At 40.6% G+C, this 22,459-nt stretch overlaps 1 protein-coding gene across 2 annotated transcripts; it reads left to right on the forward strand.

The window, feature by feature from the left end:
• The first annotated feature begins 3,368 nt into the window (after nucleotides 1–3,368).
• On the forward strand, nucleotides 3,369–20,297 carry LOC123963565 (A disintegrin and metalloproteinase with thrombospondin motifs 15-like). Of its 2 annotated transcripts, XM_046040492.1 has the most exons (10): nucleotides 3,369–3,671; nucleotides 5,993–6,121; nucleotides 6,849–6,954; nucleotides 12,643–12,775; nucleotides 12,919–13,086; nucleotides 15,970–16,253; nucleotides 16,353–16,530; nucleotides 16,628–16,800; nucleotides 17,433–17,608; nucleotides 17,757–20,297. In XM_046040492.1, exons 3-10 carry the CDS (start codon nucleotides 6,892–6,894, stop codon nucleotides 18,547–18,549), a joined length of 1,968 nt encoding a protein of 655 aa, XP_045896448.1. In that variant the 5' UTR covers nucleotides 3,369–3,671; nucleotides 5,993–6,121; nucleotides 6,849–6,891; the 3' UTR covers nucleotides 18,550–20,297. The 2 variants fall into 2 exon arrangements, with proteins under 2 accessions (XP_045896448.1, XP_045896447.1); XM_046040491.1 differs by lacking the exons at nucleotides 3,369–3,671; nucleotides 5,993–6,121; nucleotides 6,849–6,954 and adding an exon at nucleotides 7,501–8,654.
• The last annotated feature ends 2,162 nt before the right edge of the window (nucleotides 20,298–22,459 follow it).

A 22,459-nucleotide genomic window follows, 5' to 3' on the forward strand; every position in this document is an offset into this window, starting at 1 on the left:
AAATTTTAACTTTGTAGAATGCTGAACGAACAGTGTGTTGATTCAGCATTATTTTTCTGCCTCTGCTTTGCACACTGGCCGACCGGGGTGACATCTGGTGCGCGAGAAAAACGTTACTATACTGTGGAGGATGCGAACTCTGGTGATGAACACAACATGCTAATTTGTTTGGGGAAAAACACTACGAACGTGAAGCAGCCTGGAATTGAGAAGCTAATGTCTCCTTTGCAATAAAAATGAGAACAAAGCTAACATTCAAATTTTACAAAACATTGTATCTATATGTGAGATGAGCGAAATAAAAACTAAAATGATATATCTCTAATTTAGTTAGAGCAGATTGACCAAAATGCTAATCAAAATTATACTAATGAGTTAGAAAAGACTAAAATGATGGTTAATGACTGTGGTAATTCAAAATCTCTAAATTATGTGAACTGTAAAAAGCTGACTACAGGTTTAATTGTCTTGTCGGCACTCTGCAATCAAATACGATTTTAAATACAACTAGTAAAAAAATAAAATAAAAATCAATATGTGGCAGTCAGCTTTGATATTGTGGCGGCTGCCACAAATAAATGAACATATGGGAAACATTGCTGTACCAAACAAACATGACTTCTTAAATCTGGAAGACAAGATTTTTAGGCCAGGGCATCTCTTCAGAACTACAGTACCTCATCATAGTGCCGTTTTGTCACACATTTAAGCTTGATCAAATAAATTGTAGCTTCTGTGATTTGCATATTGCACTTGGCCATATTTAGATGAATTGCGAAGCCCTTGTCTGTATCTGTGAAGTGTGATCACAAAATATATCATTAATATTATACCCTATGTAATCCCACTGAGAATGTCTAATTGCGCACCACTTGCACACTGTCTGAATTTTTACATTACTGCAGAAAGTAGTAGTGGTTTTGAAGATTATATATCTTGTCAGCATTAAAATAGACAGTTACTGCCCTCTGATTGTACTTACTTCAAACTAGAGTTCACAACCTCAGCTTGCAGCACTGTGCGCTGTTAATTATTCTGTAAATATTAACTGCAGGCGCTAACTGAAAGCCATACTCCGGATGTAGCTTCAGCCATCATGCTGCATTAAATAGTCATGTGGAGGTAGGATAACAGCACACCAGCTGTCTTGGGACCAGCTGACCACCACCTGTGAGAGACCTGCGTTTTCCATTGTGACACATCTGAAGGTACCAAATCTGTACTGCCTGCCGGATCCCCATCTGCATATGCGCAAAAATGGTCCCATTCAGTCAACCACAAATGTGCCTGTTCACAATTACTCGTGTGTTGTTGTCTGTTCTCATCTCAGGGTGTCAAATACCAACGCTTTCAGAAATGTATTTAATGCAAAAGCTTCCCTTCAGCGTCCGTATGAGACGACCCTGGGCGTCTTGGTATGATGCCCTGTCTAGAACGGAAGCTAACGTTAGCTAGGTAGCCAGCTACGTTAGTATAACAGACGTTGACAGCTCCCCAAAGCCCCTTACCCTAACCAGTCAGTGACTGCGTGCATGTTGACCGGCTAGGGTTAGCCTCCTATGTGTTGCGACATTGTTAAAAATGTACTGTTGAATAAGGTTTTTCATATCTTAAGTATATTCCTATTACATCACCGTCAACTGTTTCATCTCCAGTGATTAAAACACATTTTTTGCTTTCTTGATTTGAAAGATTAAGGTGGATCATTTTGAATAGGCAGATCTGCTCAGGGACACAATGGTGGATGTCTCACAGTGGGAATCGAACCCAGGTCTCCCACACCAAAGGCAAGCATCTTATCTATGCGTCATCACCACCCCATCAAGCTAAAGTTAGCTAGTTTCAGGTTGGCCAACTCCACACACAAGGACTCCTGACATTTATAATTGATGTAACAATGTTACAAATAATACAACAAAATTACTCTTCTACACTGAAAATGTTAACGTTAACTGTTAAGACAGGGTCTAGTTTGACATACACTAACTTAGCACAGTTACTTAGCTTTTCAATTCCATGACACATTTAAGCTAGCGTAGCCATCAACTCGGTCACGTTCGGAATTCGGTTTAAAGATAAAACCAACCAATGGTTTAACAAGTAGGAGAGACTGACCACGCCGTGTTGACGCTTGTATAAATGACCAATTCCACGTGACGTGATACGAAGGGGGCGTGGCGTGAGCAAGGGCGCGACTAAAGGGCCTTGATGTCACATTAGATCTAGGCTGAATTCAGGGCCGACAAAACGTAGCAAAATATATATTAACGGAAATGAGTTGTGTACGCAATGTATGCAAGCACGCTGATTTTTACTGCATTTTTAACCACAGCTGTGTTTACAAACGTGTTGCAGCTGATTGGGTAACATCTCTGACACACCCACCAAACGGGAAAGGCCGTTGCACAACGTAGCACAATGTTTCAAGGAAACATGTCCTTCAATCCGAAAACAAACCGGTGCAAAAGGCAAAACATTTTGAGATTGGATTGAACTCGCCCTAGGTGTAGGGTCTAGGTCGAAGTCCATTAGACAAGAAGGCGGCATTTGATCCTATTTGATCCTCCATGATCTGATCCACCAAATCCCCCAAAATAATGTGAAGAAGCAGCAGCAGGTAGGTAAACACATCTCAGCTAAAGTTGAACGTATGATGTTATTGCATAAATACGTAGCTTAGAATAAATATTTTTAATTAAATTTAGTTATTGCAGTTGTTTAACTTATCAATCTTAACCCTTTCCAACCCATTTAACCAATTAATTGCTATACATTGCTATGGCAACTGGCAGCGCTATAGAAGAAGCAGCCGGTAGCTCCTTCAAACTTTGCTACACTTTTGTTTTTCATCTGTTTTGTTTTTTTTGTTGACGTGATGTGAAGCGGTTGTAGTTTTGTTGAGTTCGGTCTTGACAAAATGGGACTCATGTTGACCAAGCAACAGAATTCAGAGACTCATGTGCCCACATCGTTACAGAGACCTGCCCCATCAGGAAAAAGGAGATAAAGACGCACACTCCTGTCTACATCAGTGGTGCTGAGGTAGAGCAGGTGAACTGTTTCAGGTTCCTGGGAATCAGTATTGCACAAAACCTGAAATGCTGTAGGCTATTCCGAACAGTGCTGCTAACTCATAAGCATTATGGGTGAAGCACTCAAAAACAGCTAATAAGTAAACCTAGAACTTTAGAATTTTGTCCTCATTCTCTTACAGTTGAGTCAGATTAAGAAAGTGTTATAAAGTCAGTAGCCTAGAGACAGAAGGAATCATAACAGCCACCAGTAACTTAACATTTTGGCATGTGAGTAGGCTATTGAATCAAGACAGGCTTGGAAAAAAGAAAAGATATGCTTTTAAGTGTGAGGGGGCACTGTTGAGCATAGAGCGCTAGCTTTCTTTTATCATAGTGTGACGCACACAAAATGTATGGTCACATTTTATTTTTATGTAACACTGCGTATAAATTTGATGTTGAGTCACCAAAGTCCTCCAATGTTTTAGCATTACGAATATGTACTCCACTAAGAGAGTAGGGGGCAGCAGAGTGCTTTCCTACTGCCGGTTGGCGACTGTTTTGATGACGTAGCTGTCGTAATCTTGCCATTCTGGTAAGACCGTCAAGACCAATGGCAGCAAGTTTCCAGTGTTGTTCATTTCTCCTGTTTTACAGGTCAGTGAGTTACACAAAAGCACAGAAATGATAATTAGGCATAGTGAATCATTATCTCTTGTGTTTAAGTTGTTTTTTGTATTCATTGTGTTATTTGATTATAAGTTACTTACACTCTGCTGTGTGGACGCCCGTTAAGAATGATGTCAGATAGCACTCCCGCTCCTTCAATGTAAATGTCTTAAGAATGACAGTAACGGTAAAACACACAAAAATGTCAGGTAGCACTCCCGCTCCTTAGTCAATGTAAATGTCCACTGTTAATGTTTACAGCTCCTGGGCATTTTCTTAGTTTTATATTCAAAGTGTTTTATTTGTATTTTGTTTATAAAAATAGGTTTTGTGTTGGTTATTAAATGTCATTTTCCCTGTTGATATGTGATAGGTTCACATTCCCTTCTAATGGGAAAAGGTAATGATGAGTAGGTGGAATATTTATCATATTTGTGTATGAATCTGTGTTTTTTTTGATAGATACATGTTGTTAACTTATTGTAATTTAGTAACTTAGTTGGAAAATGAGTTAGGAGCAGGGGAAAGACACATGACTTTGGAGTGAGAGACCTGGGTTCCATTTCCCACTGTGACACGTCCACCAATGTGTCCCTAAGCATAATTTGCTATTGTAAGTAGCTTTGGATAAAAGCGTCGGCTAAATGGGTAAATGTAACTCATGTACAAACTTCTGAACTGTCTGTCTATATGCTCAGTATGTTTACTGCAAGATTACAGTGAGGATATTCAAAACAAAGGTTTTTGCTCGGTGTTCATTTGTATATTGTTCCTGTTGTAAATTCCCTATTATTACTGTGTTTGTGGTGCAGGATTTGTTCAGTGCTGAATTTAGTGTTACATCAGGCACCTTGTTGGGCAGCTATGGGGTCCTTATAATATTGAGCCGTTCACGGCATTCTCGTTCATTTTACGTTGATGCCTGTGTGTGATGAAGTTGGGTGGTAACGAACTGCTAATGATTGCTAATTAGTTCCTTTGATATGCAAATGAAGCGTTTGAATTTCGCCGCTAATATAACATAACGTTACTAACGTAGCAGTGTTTATTTGATGTTTATCGTGCCAACTGACTTGGTAATCAGCTAAAGCTAAGTTCGAGTTAACGTGTGCTCTTTAAGCTAGTATTTTCATGTACATTGTGTTTTGTTTATTGCAGATACCAGTACAGAAAGAGAGTCAATCAGACCAATGTAAAGTCTCAGACAGAACAGACAATAGAGATAAATTCTAACGAATCAAACTGTAAACAGCAAACCAGAAACACAGAGCTATATGTAATTTGGAGTTGTGCTTCATCAGTAAAGCCAAGTTAACTGTCCTACTGTGTCCGGCCTAGCTCTCTAATCGGAGTGTTTGTGTGGATGAGGTGTTCCAGCGAATTCCCCTAAAACAACATACAATCCTAGCTCTCCCTGACAGTTCCATTACTTCGTCTACCTGTCTTAACAATTTGTATAGTGCGGGACTTCTTACTTTAAACAATCTTTATTTGCTTATGATTCCATTTAAGTTGAATTTCTTATTTATTTTAATTTATTGGAAATTTTTTTCTTACTCATCATTCAAAGCTCCCTTTTTTATATTATTTAAGTGAAAGTGCTGCTGATGGAATAAAATTATGCATGGTCACTTTTTACACAAAACACAGTAAACTAAGTAGTAAAAAGAAATTTTGTTTAGCTCAAAGGACTTTGCTCAAGTTATTATCACTTAACGCCAAAAAATCTCATGAAGAATCTTGAATGTTCAACTTTATTGCAAAAAATAATGAAAACAAATTGATTATCAAAATTGTTGCTGGATAATTATCTGATCAAGCAGTCAATTACTTCTACGTCTATTCAGCTTTATGCAAGATGTGCCTTATTTTGTGTCTGTTAAATGTAAAAATGACAGAAGATGTTTAAAGTTTTGATACTGATTGTTTAATAAAGAGAACTTGAATTGTAATAATGGAGTTGTATTCATATTTTTGAGGACTACTATCTCAGACTATAAGTTGTGCATAATTACATTTATTGAGTAATGAATTAGTGGAATTTAATTTTAATAAGCATCATTGAATCAGTGTAATTTAGTATGCAGAAATTAAAGTTTTTTCTTCTTAAATCTAAGTGTTATATTTAAGTTAAGGTTTACTCAAAAATATTATTACCACTACTTAAAAAGTTTAAGGTAATCAGTTTCCAAAAATATTTTATATCTTACCCCAGTTTCTGTTACAACTAACGCAGACTATGGGGTGAAATGTATCATTTTATTCCTTGTGTTTGATACTAAACCATGCATTTTCTGTTTGTGTTGCAGAGATAACGGTTCCACCATTATTTGACAGCAGACACAACTAGTTTATATCACATTTTGAACTAACTGGCTTAAAGGAGCTCTGAGATACAGACAGAAATGTCAAAAATGCTACGTAGGCTACTGTATATGGTAATATTCCCAGTAGTTTCTGTGCTGATTGAACCACCATCTACACACCCCAGATAGCTTTGACTTTACATACTTGACTTTACATTTCTCTTTCAACATGTTTGCCTCTCAACCTCTCACTCTTTCCACATCTGTCTTGAGTTACCATCATAGTCCCCATATGCCTCTCTCAATTTGCCTGTCTCTTCATCATATCAGTGGTAGAGAGGAAGTTTTATCCAGCTCCTTTACAAGAAAAAATGTCATTGTCACAGTGTAAATTCACTCTGTTGAGTAATAATATAAAAGTATCATCAACAAAATTAAATGTAGCCTAAGTAAAGTAGGCAGGGCCTAACTCATTAAAATTTCCCCATTCAGAGTGTTATTATTATAAATTCATTGGATGAGACTATCACACATGTTACAGCTAAACACAGTGTAAGCTGATGTTGTAGCTAGTTGGTTAATTTTAACTATAGGCCTACACAGTTGGGCAGTTTAGTCAATAAGAAACATGTTTTAAATAATGATCATATTTTCTGTAAATAAAAAATTTTACTGCAAAGAAATTAGTTGCTGCAGCTCAGTAAAAAGCACCATTTAGGCCTATCCTTCTGAAATGTAGTGCAGAAGTATAAAGTTGCATTAAATAGAAACCCCACAGTAAAGTCCAAGTACTAAAAATTGCACCTAAGAACAGTTACTGTAAATGTTTCACCTTATCTCTGCACTCATGTCATTACAGAATACAGACGGCAGTAACAATTCGACTATGCTTAGTCTTTAAAATGACGGGTCCCAGTTCCTTTGTTGTCCAGCAGATGTCGCACACGATTTACGCAGAGAAACAGGTCTGACCATGACATAAGAGCTGATAAAGAATCACAGTATCATGGTGTTCCTCTAAGGTCTTCAGCTAATATTACATTGACTTGTATCATGATCAACTTCTTTTAATGCATATTCCCACAACTCACCGATGTTCCATTTAATGCAATGTTTGTAAGTTATCAATGCATTATTCGTAAGTATATTAAAATTGCTGATCAGTGTGCTGCTCTTTATGTGTTTATCAACTGCATCTCCACAATGTTTCCAAAAGTATCAATTTAGTAAAGACTAAATGGGGCTCTGCAGATTATGTGGAGGCAGGCAGGGTCTCGGCAAACAAAAACCTGGAAGCAAGATATCTGATAATTCATAACAGTGTGTTTGAGACATGATGATAGGCCTGCTGTGTGCTGAGTTTCAAGTGGCCGCAGAAAAAGTCCTGACAGACGCTGAGACGCGCATCCAATGAGTGCCTCCAAAGACAGCCCCCTCCAAAGGAGAGATTGAGTTTCCATATTTTTTTTTCCACACATGACGAAAATGCATAACGTCCACAGAAGGACGGAGTCGACTCAGCACACACAGATGGAGAATGGGAATGGGTCATGACCAGGAGGAGTTTGCACTGAGTGGACTTGTACGTGCTGCATTGTTTTAGAATCCTGCGCATTGGATTATGCTCTTCATCCTGATCTGTGGCTCTCCCGGCTTCCACTGAACTTGCTGATTCAATATAATTTTGTTTCTCTGTATGTCATTGCATTCTTTGTTTAATGCAAGCATCGTCATGTTTATCAGAACAACTTTTCTCCTCTGCTTTGTGGCCTCACTCTCAAAATGTGTTCGTTGCATGGAAAGTGAACTTTGCTTCCCGATTAAATTAGATAACCACAACCATGATAGGGGGGGGGTTGACAACGACTTGGATATCCTTTATGGAAAGTGTGTCGTAAAAATACGAGCTTTCCAGCAGGAACTGGTGATCGATTTACATCAGGACTCTAATTTCATTGCCCCTCTCATTTCTAACCAAGACGCCTTCTGGCTCTCTAACACCGATGTCAGCACTGACCTGAGCCGGTGTTTTTACTCCGGATATGTGAATTCTGACCGCAATTCTTATGCTGCTTTGAGCCTCTGTAAGGGTCTACAAGGTGCATTTGGCTTCCAAGGCTGGGAATATTTTATTAGTCCGGTGCAAAATGACACCAAAAGCGCAGAAAGTGCGCACATCATCCGACGCAGAAGCAGCGACCTGAAGCTCAATTTAACCTCTAGGTGCGCAGTGGACAGCGACGTAAGCATCCAGCTTGTGCAATCGTTGGAGAAATACAAGCAATTAAAAGGTTACAGCAATGCAACCGAAACCATGATGAAGAGGATGGGGAGAGCCAAAAGGTTCGCTTCGATTCCCAGGTACGTTGAGACGCTGGTGGTGGCGGACGAGTCCATGGCGCAGTTCCATGGAGATGACCTAAAACACTACCTCTTGACCCTGATGTCAGTGGCCGCGAGGCTCTACAGACACCCGAGTATTCTGAACTCCATCAGCATCGTAGTTGTGAAGATCGTGATTATATCCGAGGAGGACAAAGGACCCAAGGTGTCAGGGAACGCAGCCATGACGCTGCGAAACTTTTGCACTTGGCAAAAAAAGATGAACAAAAACAACGACAAGCATCCAGATTACTGGGACACCGCAATCCTTTTCACTAGAGAGGTAAAACTGCTTTATTTGAGTTAAAACTACAGGCGCTGAGGCAACAGGGGAGAATGTGGTAATTTAGTGGGCGTAATTGCGCACAAATGCGTAAATCTGATGATTGTTCTCAGCAAATACCTTAATTGATCTTGATGATATTTTAAAATAATGACAGCAATGACGACAATGATAAAATGTTCATAGTAATTTCTATGTATAAGTAAGGAATGTTAATAAGAGATGAACTTGGTTTACAAACTGCTGCAGACTTTACATGACAGACCCCCTCCCCCCAAACACTCCTGCAGTGCAAGTTAATTGGTTTCCTCTCAAAACACACTCTCCACCTTTGGTGAACTCGGGCCAGTACCATTACAGCTTTGACACTGAGGCTGGGTCACTGAGGAAATGACTTGAGCTGAACAGAGAAACAGTCTTGATTGCGATTCATGGATCCTTAGAGGGTAGTTTTATAGACTTGGAACCCACCTCCGAGATCTCTTTGCACTCCCAAATATTTGGCTGACGACACAGGATCAGAGATGAAGTCATTGCTCACATTCATTGGTCAGTGTGTAACCCACTGATCTATGATGAACTGCCTTGTGGAATCGAGCCACTCTGATTTCATTTTGACATCAATTAACCCAGCAGATACATGTTTATTTACTGAGAAAGATAATGTTTGGATATTGCTCAGTCAGCAGTCAAAGGGTTAACAGCAAGCGCAATTAAAGTCTTAGATCCTATGCCACCAGGGTTAAAACATCAAAGGTAAAATAATAAGGCGCTGAATTACCTTTGACTGAATGACACAACACATGATGGTATTGGACCTCAAACTAGTGCTTGTTTTACCTGTAACTTTGCCAAATGTAAGGACCCTCACTGCCCTCAGGGATGCACCATTCGGAAGTGTCTTGTTTCTCTCAGCCGTTCCCATTCTTCCTCCAGCTGTAGGTTTTCTAGCCCTACCCACCACCTTGCCTGCTCCTCATTTAACAGGCTCTTGAAGGGAGAGATGAAGGGAGGGAGGAGTGATGGGGTGGATGGGGTTCCTATGTGTATGTCAGAGATGCCACATCCCTCCGTGTTTCTGCCCAACGGCTGAAACAAGCTGCTCCAGAGGGGCAGTTGTGCACAGCTGCAGTCAGCCTTCCCCACTGCATCGTTACAAGACATTCTTCAATCTGTCCTACCCTTACTGTCTTTTTCATTGTGTTTGCTATAAGGCTCCTTTGTGTGTACAGTATGCTCTTCCAATTCAGGTCATGACACTTCAAAGATAGGCTGTATTTTCCATAAAAGTATCAGATACAAACTTAGGGTGTTACCAGGCTTTGGAATAATAAGCTCCACATGCAGAGTGGATGTTATAAACTCCGTAGCCAGTTCAGATGACCCCATTTTAACTGTACTGGACATGCCTACAGACAGTGAGTCATGGGGCTGTAATTTGCTATATAAAGCAGGAATACAGGCGTCAAGAGATTCATTCACTGTTTGAGTACACATTATATTGGACTGAATGAGTGACTTACAGTAAGCTGCTTTGATCAGAGGTTTGACAAACTGTAACAAGTTCCGTATTTCAGAGGCAGCTGCATTTACCAGGACTGGTTAAATAAAGCTTAGGTTAGGTATTTATTTCCTAAATTGTGCAAGAAAAACTAAATGGTCATAATACATGGATACATAGTGTTGCGTGCACAGAGAGCAGCATTTAGAGTGTACAACAAACACAATGTATGTTTTACACCTCATTTATCACCATTCATCTTCTGTTTAGGCACAACATCCATGCTTTTCCATGCATTTCACTTTCACTTACCATGCAATGAAAAATTACATTTCAGCTTTATTTTGAATAAACATAACATTCAGTCTCTCAGAATGGACTTTCCTCCATAAAGCAATATACAAAATTGTTTGCGGCTTGCTAACACCATGTTCAAAACATCCAGGATCCAGTACTTAGAGAATATTTTACACTTAAGCTTCAGATATCAAACAAGGTTTCTGCACACATATCCATATTAGTCAGTTTAGTCAGTGGTCTTGTTCTGTTTTACCACGGCTTTCAGTGGGCATTTAAGGCACGTCCATTGTCTGCTGTTTACCAGCCCACAGTGTAATTTGTAGGTTTTATGAAGACCAACTCAGCGTTGTCCAGAGGCAACTGCAGTTGTCTTTAAACTCTATAGCCAGCATGATTGTTGTGTAAAGAATGTTTACTCAGTTCATTAAGCTACACAGAAGGTTCATTGCATGTGAACACCCGGTCTCCCAAAGACTAAATCTAACTGTAAATCTGACGTATTTATCTTTCCCCTGGGAGAGAGGGGGGTGGTTATACTTTAACTCACAGTGTGTTTGTCTTTGCTTACGTGATAGATAATGGGTTGAGAAAGAAAGGGGTTCACCCAAATATGTCCGGATGTCATAAACCATGTCTGTGTTACTGCTGTCTCAGACCTGTTTTTCCACTCTAAAAAGGACAAACTGAAACTCTGAGCACCCAAAACACAAACTGTAATAGGCCAGATGGTAGTTAAATGCATCGAAATCTGAACACATAATAAATTGGAAATATTTATTTGCTGAGATAACCTGTATATTGTTTTTAGATTGCAGAAACACACATAAAATACAAAGATAGATGACAGATGCGGGAAGTAGGTCATAGCAAAGAACAAACTCATTGACACTGCTGTTTCTTCTCCCGTTTGCCTTGCAGTTTTTAGTTTTTTTGCTCATAAATAGTCCAAACGTTCAGATGTCGTCTGCACATGAGCACATCTGGACTAGATCTGCACCACGCTAACAATTGTGGTTTTGTGGTTTATTCTAGGAATTATTTGTCATAGCACTCGAGGTCTTCACTTGGCACTGTGTTTTCTGTGTACATTCAGCGGAGCAGAGGAGTTCAGGCGCTGTGTGACATTGAACCAGTGCTGTGTTTTATCTGTAATAGCTGACCGCTACTGGTTTTCTGTGTTTCTGGGTATGTAGAGACAGCGCCATTTAGGAGCCAGGCAGATAGGCGAGTCTCTGTGGCGGTTACTGTCGAAGTTGTCCTGTGATTACGAGGTTCAGCTCCAAATGGATACTCTCTACGATTGGATTTTAAAACCTTGTGGTGGAGAAATAGGTCATCTGGAAACTCTGCTCTGGCATAGAAATGTTGTGATTGGGGACAGTTACATTACCTCATAGAAGAAGGTGTGCTCTAAACACTGTTGCCCACTAAAAACACAAGGACTGGGAGGTGAAAAGCCTTGCTTAACGCTATGAAATATTTGCCCATTCTCTAGAAAACAAATCTTACTGTAATGACAAGACAACTTAAAGGGAAACCCAAGTTTGCTACAACTTGGGTCTTGTTTTTGTCTATCGTTTATAACACTGTACTCACCAATTTAATTGCTGAGGTCTGGAAACAAGGTAACATCACGAAAAAGAAGTCAGACAGTCGCATACATTTCAAGGTTAGCCATATGTATTTGGGAGAGAAAACAAAGGCCAACTGTAAAATTATTACCCAAACTGTCCATTGCACTTAATGCTGTCCTACACACACAGTTTACTTGTGCCCTGAGGGAGTATCATGGACATGTCTGGAGTGCTTACTTTAAGTTGTACTTCCACATAAAGTAGTTTAAATAATCAAGCTAAACTGCTGTTTTCTTGCCCTTTGTTTTAGTATTTTGCCATGTTCCCAGACGACAGCAAATAACTTGGTCATTGGAGAAGCCCAGTTAGCTGATGGGGTCACCTGGTTTAGGGTATCTGACACCCAGTGACCCCACTGTGCATTACACATAATATATTCCAGTGCATCTGAAGATGTATGTTACAACCAGATTACAATTGCGTCATAACAGATAGAAATGAGGGCCAAGGCTATAAAAACTTAAACTGAAGTTCCTTAAGTGCCATGTTCTGTTGGCTTTTTACCTTTACAACTGCTCAGATGTACTAATGCAAAATGTTGTTTTTTGTCCAGGACCTGTGTGGAGCCTCCACCTGTGACACTCTTGGCATGGCGGATGTTGGCACCATGTGCGACCCCAAGAGGAGCTGCTCTGTGATTGAAGACGATGGCCTACCTTCAGCCTTCACCACTGCTCATGAGCTCGGTGAGCCCTGGCAACACCATCCATTATTAAATACACATTAGCACTGTAATATTTAATGTTGTGTGAGTGCGTGTGAACAATCACAGTTAAAAATTATCCGTGCAATTATTAAAGACATCTGACATCTCGGCACACCTCGGCAGGACACGTATTCAACATGCCACACGACAATGTGAAGGCCTGTGAGGACGTGTTTGGGAAACTGCAGGACAACCACATGATGTCTCCCACTCTCATTCAGATCAACCGCACCAGCCCCTGGTCCCCCTGCAGTGCTGCCATCATCACTGAATTCCTGGACAGCGGACATGGTGAGTTTCCAAGACCCCTGACCCCTGTGTTTGACTTCAAACTATTAACAAAGGGGAACTTGGCTGATTTTACACATCAAAGTCTGTTTACAGGTCTTGGGGAGTACTACTGCATGTGTGAAAAAAGTTGTAAAAAGCCTTTTGTGGCTCCCTAGGGAGCTGCGTAAAGTCTGATAAATTGCTTCAAGTGACACCACTTGAGTCGATTGTGTCTAAAGACTACAAGTTTGAAATTAAAAATAACCTGGGGGTGTGAAGTTATAAAGAAGTTATCTTATCAGGCCTCTGTAGCCCGCTCCTTATCTCCACTTGAGGCTTACATCTCGAGCCACTACTGACATAACACACCTGACTCTATGACCGAACTGTCAGCAGAGAAAAAGAATGTGTGGAATAACAAAGACCATGTCTGTGGTTCTGCTGCATTGATTTTAATACTTTTTCTTCTAAACTTTCCATTGTGAGGTCGACAATGTTATAGGAGTGCAATGCTAAATCAGTGGAGTACTCTTCTAAGGGAACGTGAAGCCGCTAACTGTACTTAGCAAATATGTAGTTAGGTGTTGATCACATTAGTAGAGCACATACTAAACTGAACAAAATTATAAATGCAACACTTTTGTGTTTGCCCCCATTCATCATGAGCTGAATGCAAAGATCGAAGACTTTCTCTATGTACCCAAAAGGCCTATTTCTCTCAAATATTGATCACAATCTGTCAGATCTGTGTTAGTGAGCACTTCTGTGGCCCATTGTGGCGGTGGGGTTATGGTATGGGCCGGCGTGTGTTATGGAAACAGCACATTTTCAAGTGGCCTTTTATTGTGGTCATTCTAAGGCACACCTGTGCACTACCCATTCTGTCTGATCAGCATCTTGATATGCCACACCTGTGAGGTAGGTGGATTATCTCTGCAAAGGAAAAGTGCTCACTAACACAGATTTTAACAGATTTTTGACCCATATTTGAAAGAAATAGGCCTTTTATGTACACAGAGAAAGTCTTATATCTTTGAGTTAAGATCATGATGAATGGGGGCAAAAACAAAAATGTTGCGTTTGTGATTTTCTTCAGTGCTTATGTCTATATTGAATTTTTCACATAATCAGACACTTGTCTTCTCACGGTTCTGTTTGTCAATGGTGAAGATATAACTTCCATGCAGTTGTTAAAGAGGAGCAGGCTCTTCTTTTGACATTTACTGGGTTTTACTAAAATTTTGTGGGTTAACAGCCTCCTGATTTGCAATATGAATTCAATCATTTGAGGTAAATGCAAGTGAGGGCATGATTGAATTTCAGCGTCCATCTATGCTTCACATGTGACATTCTGCCTAACCGCCTAAAGTACCATACTCATAGAAAAGACTAGCAAAAGCCAAAAAGAAATCTATTTGGTTGGCTGCAGATTGTTTGCCAAGCAGGCCAGACCACAGGACTTGGCCTTGGCGTGATGCTAAACGTTTGTTTTAAAACTGCCTCCACATCTGTACCAAATTAGAGAGCTTGTTCTGGGGAGAGTCACCACAGTGGTTTGGACAGCAACGTGCATCTGCCCAGTGTTTCCCATGCAGGTTTACTCCAAATAGACAACTATTTTGCTTCTCTCTGTGTCCATTTTCGAGATGGTCTAAGAGCAAAAGAACACAAACTGGTCCAGAGTGGGACATGGAAGAACATTTTTGACTTGACAGGGAGTGATTTATATCTAACAATGTTGAAACTTGGTTTCTCCTGGCCGTCTGTCATAAATCTAGACTTCAAAAAGCAGTGGGGAGAAAAAAAACGTGTTGCCACATGTTTGAGCCAGTTTTCATGCAGTGCTGCGCCCAAAATCATTTGTAACCTGTTCACTTCTACACACACACACACAATACCAGCTATTGTTTTTGATGACTGCTCTATGGAGAGAGAGTAGGAAGGAAGAGGTGAGGTCGGGCTTATTCAGTGTAGAGTAACTTGTTTATATATCAGCTAATGAGTGTGTTTCTTCTTCCAAATTTGTGGTGAAATGGGAGGAAACTAATTTGCCACCAGCTCATTCACTCAATGCCTTTTTATCTGTTGTGAATTCACCGCAAAATGAATGGCACAATAAACAGTTCAAAGTAAGTGAAGCCAGTTTTTCCCCAGTGCAAATGACTTGTTTTGAATGTGTAAATTCCCCATAACGGTGAGAATGTGTGTGTGTTTCTGAGTGATAAAAACCTCCTTCCGGAAAGCTTCTCATTCAGTGACATTGATCTTTCATGTTTCCAAGCACCTGCTTATCAAACTCTTCATATTATTAGCCTGTTCCTGGAAAGGTTTCTGTGCGACATTTATTGTAAATGGAGTCAATGCCATTGACCGTTGCACTATTTTCAAGCTGCATGCTAAGCAAGAGTTTAAAGCTCAAATCTGAGAGATTATTCTATTATAAATTCATCCCTGCAAGTCATGCAACAAGGGTGGGCTCAAACATGAGAGGACGAGCTTGTGGGTTTTTAGGGAGAGTTTGAGGATGGGATGGGGTGGGGGTGTGTGGGGAGCTGATGCATATTTGTGTGTATGTGTCTGTGTGTGGTATGTGGCATTCACTGCATGCACTGCATCAAGCTATACTTTCACTTCAAAGAGCCCAAATCACAAGGGTAATGGCTGCTTACTGCCCCCAACCCACAATCCCACCCACCTACATCACAGACAAGCATTTAATGAAAAGGATACTTGTAGCATTGATGCATAATTATAGAATAGATTTTCATGATTTGCAATAATATTTTGGTGAAATGTTTGAACTTCCATCTTTAATAAATGTGTGTACATCCTCATAGCTGGTAGAACCAGAGATGACAGTTGGTATTGCTTCAGTGTGATGCTTACAGAGTCTCCCTCCTCTAGGGGAATGTTTGCTCGACCAGCCTCAGAAACCGTTGATCCTCTCCGACATGCTGCCAGGAGCATCCTACAGCCTTGAACGTCAGTGTGAGCTTGCGTTTGGAGAAGGCTCCAAGCCCTGTCCATTCATGCAACCACAATGCAGTCGTCTGTGGTGCACAGGAAAATCCAATGGCCATTTGGTGTGTATGACTCGACACTTCCCCTGGGCAGATGGCACCCACTGTGGGGACGAACAGGTCTGCGACCGAGGGATCTGCTCTGACAAACAGGTTCAAAATGTGAAGGTAAGGCTCACGCAAGGACTGAGTTCTTGTTATCAATATATACCATAATTAAATTAAATTGTTATACTTTCTGAATGCCACCGGTTTGTGTATTTCCAGGTGGACGGCCGTTGGGGTAAGTGGGGCCCATTCGGTTCATGCTCACGCACATGTGGAGGCGGCGTCCAGCTGTCTAAAAGAGAGTGTAACAACCCAGTTCCGTCAAATGGGGGTAAATACTGCCAAGGGGTTCGGGTGAAATACCGCTCCTGCAACCTGAACCACTGCCCTGACACTGGTATGAGTCGTTGAACCGACAACTACGTCCAATGTTATTTTTCCCCCTAGAGCATTCCCACCTCTCACCTTCTGCTCCCTCCCTTCCCTCTGTGTAGGTAAGACTTACCGTGAGGAGCAATGTGAGACCAGTGGCCGCAGTTTCAACAGTAACCGTATCGCCCCCTCTGTGGTGTGGGTACCCAAGTACTCTGGAGTGTCTGCCAATGACAGGTGTAAACTCATCTGCAGGGCTAACGGCACTGGTTACTTTTACGTCCTGGCACCCAAGGTAATGACAATTTGATTGGTGATTAGACAAAAGTCTGAATAAATTAGATTTTAGATTAGATTTTGAGATATGAGGCCAAGATAACAATCCATGTGGCAAAATGTGAATAAATGTCAGCCAGCTGCCTCTGGTCTAAGTGCAAAGAGTGAAGGAAGGAATGAAGGAGAGGACAGTTTAGCTTTTTCAGATAGCAAGGTGTGGAGTGAGCTTTAGCAGCAGGGAGAGTCAGTTCACACTTCACTCCATCATAGCGGCTTAGAAAGAGTAGATAAAAGCACTCAGGGGACGCGTAACCGTGAATCAGAGCAGCTGGATGTTACAGAGTCGTGACTTTGAACCTAACATGAGTTTGCAGTCCTTTATGTGTGCAGTTTAGTTTAAAACTTGAGCTGGAGTTTGGTTCATTTGGTGTCAGTTTTAGGGTAAGATGAAAAAATGCTTGTGTCTGCAGTTTGAAGTTAATGTGCAATGGAATTAATTCCCACTTGGGTATATAAATAACCTGGAATAAATATATAAACTAAACTCAACATGGACTGTTACATGGACTGCAGTGTGTGGAAGATTTTTTAATTCTGTACTGTATAGTGTATAATGATAAGCTAACCTTTAGGTGTTTTTGCACACTCCAGGTTGTGGATGGGACTCCATGCTCCCCAGACTCCACAGGAGTGTGTGTCCAAGGGAAGTGCATTAAGGCTGGCTGTGATGGAAAAATTGGCTCCACTAAGAAGTTTGATAAGTGTGGAATCTGTGGAGGTGATAACAAGGGTTGCAAGAAGGTGTCGGGACTCTTCACAAAGCCTGTGTAAGTAAAACGACAGCATCATGGGATAGCTTTTAGAGAATATTGCTTTTACGTCATTCTTTTCCCCCCTTACTTAAACATGATAGTATTATCAACTTCACTCCACTATTATAAGCTCTCATTGACTGTAATATGTTTTGGCATGCAGGCACGGCTACAACTTTGTGGTCATGTTGCCAGCGGGTGCAGCCAACATAGACATCCGTCAGCGAGGCTACAAGGGAATGATAAGTGATGACAACTATTTGGCGGTGAAGAACAGCGAGGGCCATTACCTGCTCAATGGGAACTACATAGTGTCAGCTGGGGAGAGAGACATCATTGTAAAGAGCAGCCTGTTGCGATACAGCGGCACAGCTGGCCTCTCTGAGACCCTGCAGGCCGTGAAGCCCTTGGGAGAAGCCCTGACTGTTGAGGTGCTGTGTGCGGGCCAGATGACACCTCCTCGCATTCGCTACTCGTTCTACCTCGCCCGTCAGACGAAGGAGCACAAGACTCTGAAGAAGGAGGGGCATGTAAACTCCCACAACAGTGTCCTGGCTGAGGATAATGTCAAGGAGAAGGAAGGAGACAGCCTGAAGAAGTCCTATAGCAAGGAGGATCCCGCTCTTGGGAAATGGATATCTGCAGGTTGGGTCGAATGCTCAGTGACCTGCGGCAGAGGGATCCAAAGGAGGATGGTGCAGTGCCTGAGACCGGATGGGAAACCAGGGTTGGACTGTGATCCTTCACAAAGACCCTCAGCCACCAGGGTTTGTGGAGACCCATGTCCTGAGTGGCATATTGGGCAGTGGTCGCCTTGCTCTAGAACCTGTGGGAAGGGCTTCAAGAGACGACCATTGCACTGCCAAACCCAAAGTGGGCATCTGCTCCCAAGAGACCATTGCACTGGCTTACGCAAGCCACAGGAGCTGGACTTCTGTAACTTAAGGCTTTGTTAGTGACTAAAACTTATAAAATACAAATCTTTGCTACGTTTTAAAGGGACTGAATTGAATCCACCTGCAAGTATCACACGCACTGTGTCCGTCAGGTGCAGATTTTTCCACCTACACTGTGGGACACTTACTTGGAAGAGCAAGAAGATTATCGGAAGGAGAGTGAAAGCCGCAGGATAAATGCTGGAAGATATTTTTCACTGCCATCACTTGGCTGACTTCAAAAGACATTATTCAAGTCTAACTGATGGCAAAATCAAATAATAGAAGGTCAAATAAAATTTTGTTGAATCCCTTTTTGTGTCAGCAGATACAGAATGCCCATTTGCAAGCAATCAATCTTGTTTACCTTATGAGACTGGAACCTGTCACAATATTTGAACTGTGCAGGTTTCAAAGTTTTAGTTGAGTCTTGCATCAGCAAAGCCTTCTGGGTGTCCAAAAATGACATACTTATTTTCCAAGAAGCAGATATATCAGGCAACAGGGGTATATGCTTTGTATGTATAACTTTTTACAAACTGTACTAAAATACCCGTGTGCTGCACAGTACTTCACACAGAGAAAGACAATCCATTTAATGATTAACAATAACTTTGATCTTCATTGGCCATCTTTTAGGTGGTCTTTCAGGGAATCTTTTGAAGTCTTGAAATTGATTCAGAAATTAACCTGATCACATAATTTGCGTGGTTGTGCAGATGTAGCCTTGATTTAACATACTGTCTGTGCTGCTGCTGCATTGTTCAGTCCAATCCAAATATATACATTTTCAATTCGTTGGTTAAAAGCTGTAGGTTCTTCAAGGTTGAAACAACATTGGATAGATTTCTGTAGTTAAAACCACTGTTTCATTTGTTCCTAAAACATTCAGTAACAGTAATGATGCAGCCAGCTTTACTTCTTCCAAACAAGGAGGAAATCAGCTGCGCTTTAGACCCTGATTTTTCTGCAGACCTCACTCAGCACCAGTCATGGAAACAGTTTAAACTAGATCTGGCTTTCATGACAGATCTGACTAAACAAAGCAGGGCATGAAACAATGACCAGTGGTTTGCTCCCTGTCAGCTGGTGTGGCTGCCAGCTCAGCGATTTCATCAGGCTGCACCCAAAATTGCACTGCTCATTTGAGATAGCCTGACATAGCACACACACCCATGCATGCACATGCACTCACGTTCCTAGCCCCCTGTGTGCAGCTTGTTGGATCGCTTCCTTCCTTTATCATTTGACCACAATAATTGTCTTCTCAGTTCATGGTATTCAGCCATGTTAAGCCATGCTTGTCTGGCAGAGTTAACACAGATAATTTATTATCAATGAAATGATAAAGCGGAGAAGGGAAGAAAAACTGGCAAGCCCTCTGTTATGCTGTACAGAATGTGTGTTTTCATGGATCTCCTTGTTCATGGCCCCACAGCCTGAGCCAAGCTTTCTTCACACTCGATGAAATCCTGTAATCCATTATATTCTTGTTTTGTTTCTTAAAGGGGCCACATTGTCCAGTCCAGCATCCATATACAGGATGGATTATCATTTTTATTATTATTATTTTTTTAATCAGCTTTTGCACTTTGTACAGCAAAAGAAACACATGACCTACATGGGCTGCATTGTATACTATGTATACATTTACTCAGCTCTGTGCATAAAATGTAAATACTTTTTTAATCTTTTTTTTACACAGGCATTTGTAATTGTCTTTGACTTCTGTATATTTATTCCTAAAATAAAGCCATTATGAAAAGTTATAATGATTATTGCATCTATTTTCCGGTTCTGCAATGATTTAATGTCATTAGTTGTGTTTCCATCAATTAACGAGTGGAAGCATGGCTGATAGCAACTTGCCCACTTGACACACATTTCTGAAGACCTCTTTCCATTTTTCTGAGATCCATGGTCTCTAGGTCCATGTGACTGGTTTTGTGTCTGGTTTGCCACCTCTACTTCTTGTTTATTACAGCCATGTAACATAACATCAACTTCTGACATAACAGCACTTATATATATAGCGTTATATTTCAAAGGTTCGCCTAAAATACGCTTGACAATTAGATGGAAACATGGCTAATAATGAGGCCTGGTCACACCAGCATTTAAAACAGCAAAATTTGGCAGCCAATACAATTACTTCCAGTGCAATTGCTGCAATTAGTAGATTCAATCATGGGGGTGAGGTAAATACATGCACATTTTTAGGCTTTGACCCCCAAAGTCGCGCCTTTGACTAATAGTCAAGTCAGCTGCAGAAGTTCACCAACTAGCCCAACAAGTAGTCACTACATCACCAATCTGCCAGAATCAAACATTTTGCAAAGATTTATGGATTAATTTGCTGTGCCACTTCCTGGTGTGACCAGGCCTTTAACTCTAATGGGTTTAATGTGAGCTCAAAGACTCAAAGATATAAATAACCCTACAAAGGTTAAATGCCTGGTACTCCGCACCAGTTAGTTAAAAGCAAAATGGCTTTTTGGATATGACGGTGACACATCTTCAAAACATATAGCAAGTCCAGTTGCTCTTGACTTGATTGATATCAACCATCATTTGACTATTGAGAGACATGAATCAAGTATTTTTTACATATACATTTCTGAGGGGATGCCCTGACATTTGAAATTGTGCATTTAAATCCTTAACAATCATGTTATTCTAAACCTTTTTTTAGAATAAGAAAGCCACATTAGTCCATAAGTATAACTCGAGAAATTTTGATGCTTTGCTTTGAACATATAATTCTAAAAACACAATAAAGTCTTTATTACTACAAAATGTACAACACTGCCAGAGGGAGAAATATTACAGTGCCCATGCTGAGCACACTCATAGCAAGGTTTAGCATTAAAATTAAACAGAAGAAAGATGCAGATGAAGTGTGGACTATAAAACATGTGCCAGGACATATGCCCAAGTTCTCTGCTTCCTCTCTGTGAAATTTCCAAATTAATTACTCTCACATTTGCAGCTACAGTGAGTGAATAGGTGAGATGGGTGGCCAACATGCCTTGCAGTTTATAAACTCTACTTTGCCATGCAATTGTTTCACAGTCAACATTTCAGACATTCAACTACAGATATTTTCCACTGCCTGACGTGGACTCCTTCTGCTTGTCTGTGTCTATGACCAGTCCAAGAATGCAGCTGTGTGTGAGAAGGTAGAAATGTTGAATTGTGCGATTTTGATATAATGACCTATGCGTGTCTGAGGACTTAGAGAAAAAGGTCAGATGGGAGGTTTTGTGTCAGACATTTTTTAAACTTTTTGGGGAGGAAGTGATATGTCAAAATGGACCTAATAGTCTGACCTACATAAGAGCAGATAGAGGAAAACCTGGAGAAGAGCCAATGGAAATATTTATTTGTTCCCCTAGTTGCCTCTTGCCTGGGTTTATAGTCATATCTAGTTGCAGGTTTGATGGCTTTAATTGAGCCAGGCTCCTTATCAAGAAGAATGTTTGGCTTCACCAACTTCTCTCAAGGAAAGTTTTTGATTTGGAAATATAAATCTCATACATTGGGAGGCCCATGTTAAATTTGAATTTAATACCAAGGATAAGTGATCTCAGTCTCTAAAACATGAATTCTTCAGAGTAGGAAGAGGAGGGAGGGGTAATGGACAGAGCGATCGTCACATGATTGAAATTCACAAGTTGGACCCAAGTCTTTGGTCCTATGACAAATAATTGTAGTTTATTAAAAAAGGTTAGAAAAAACATATTTGAAAGAGAAAACAAAAATAAACTGTAACAATCTTCAGCTGCGGATTACAGATTGACTTCCTGGTCCACATTTGGATTGTAATTATGTGTGCGTACAGTTTTCCTGTTTAATAAAATATATATCAATTGTACCTCCAAATAAAGTGGTTGAGATAATCTGGCTGAACACAACCCATCTGATAATTTAA

Source organism: Micropterus dolomieu, linkage group LG23 (assembly GCF_021292245.1).
Source record: "Micropterus dolomieu isolate WLL.071019.BEF.003 ecotype Adirondacks linkage group LG23, ASM2129224v1, whole genome shotgun sequence".
NCBI classification, from domain to species: Eukaryota; Metazoa; Chordata; class Actinopteri; order Centrarchiformes; family Centrarchidae; genus Micropterus; species Micropterus dolomieu.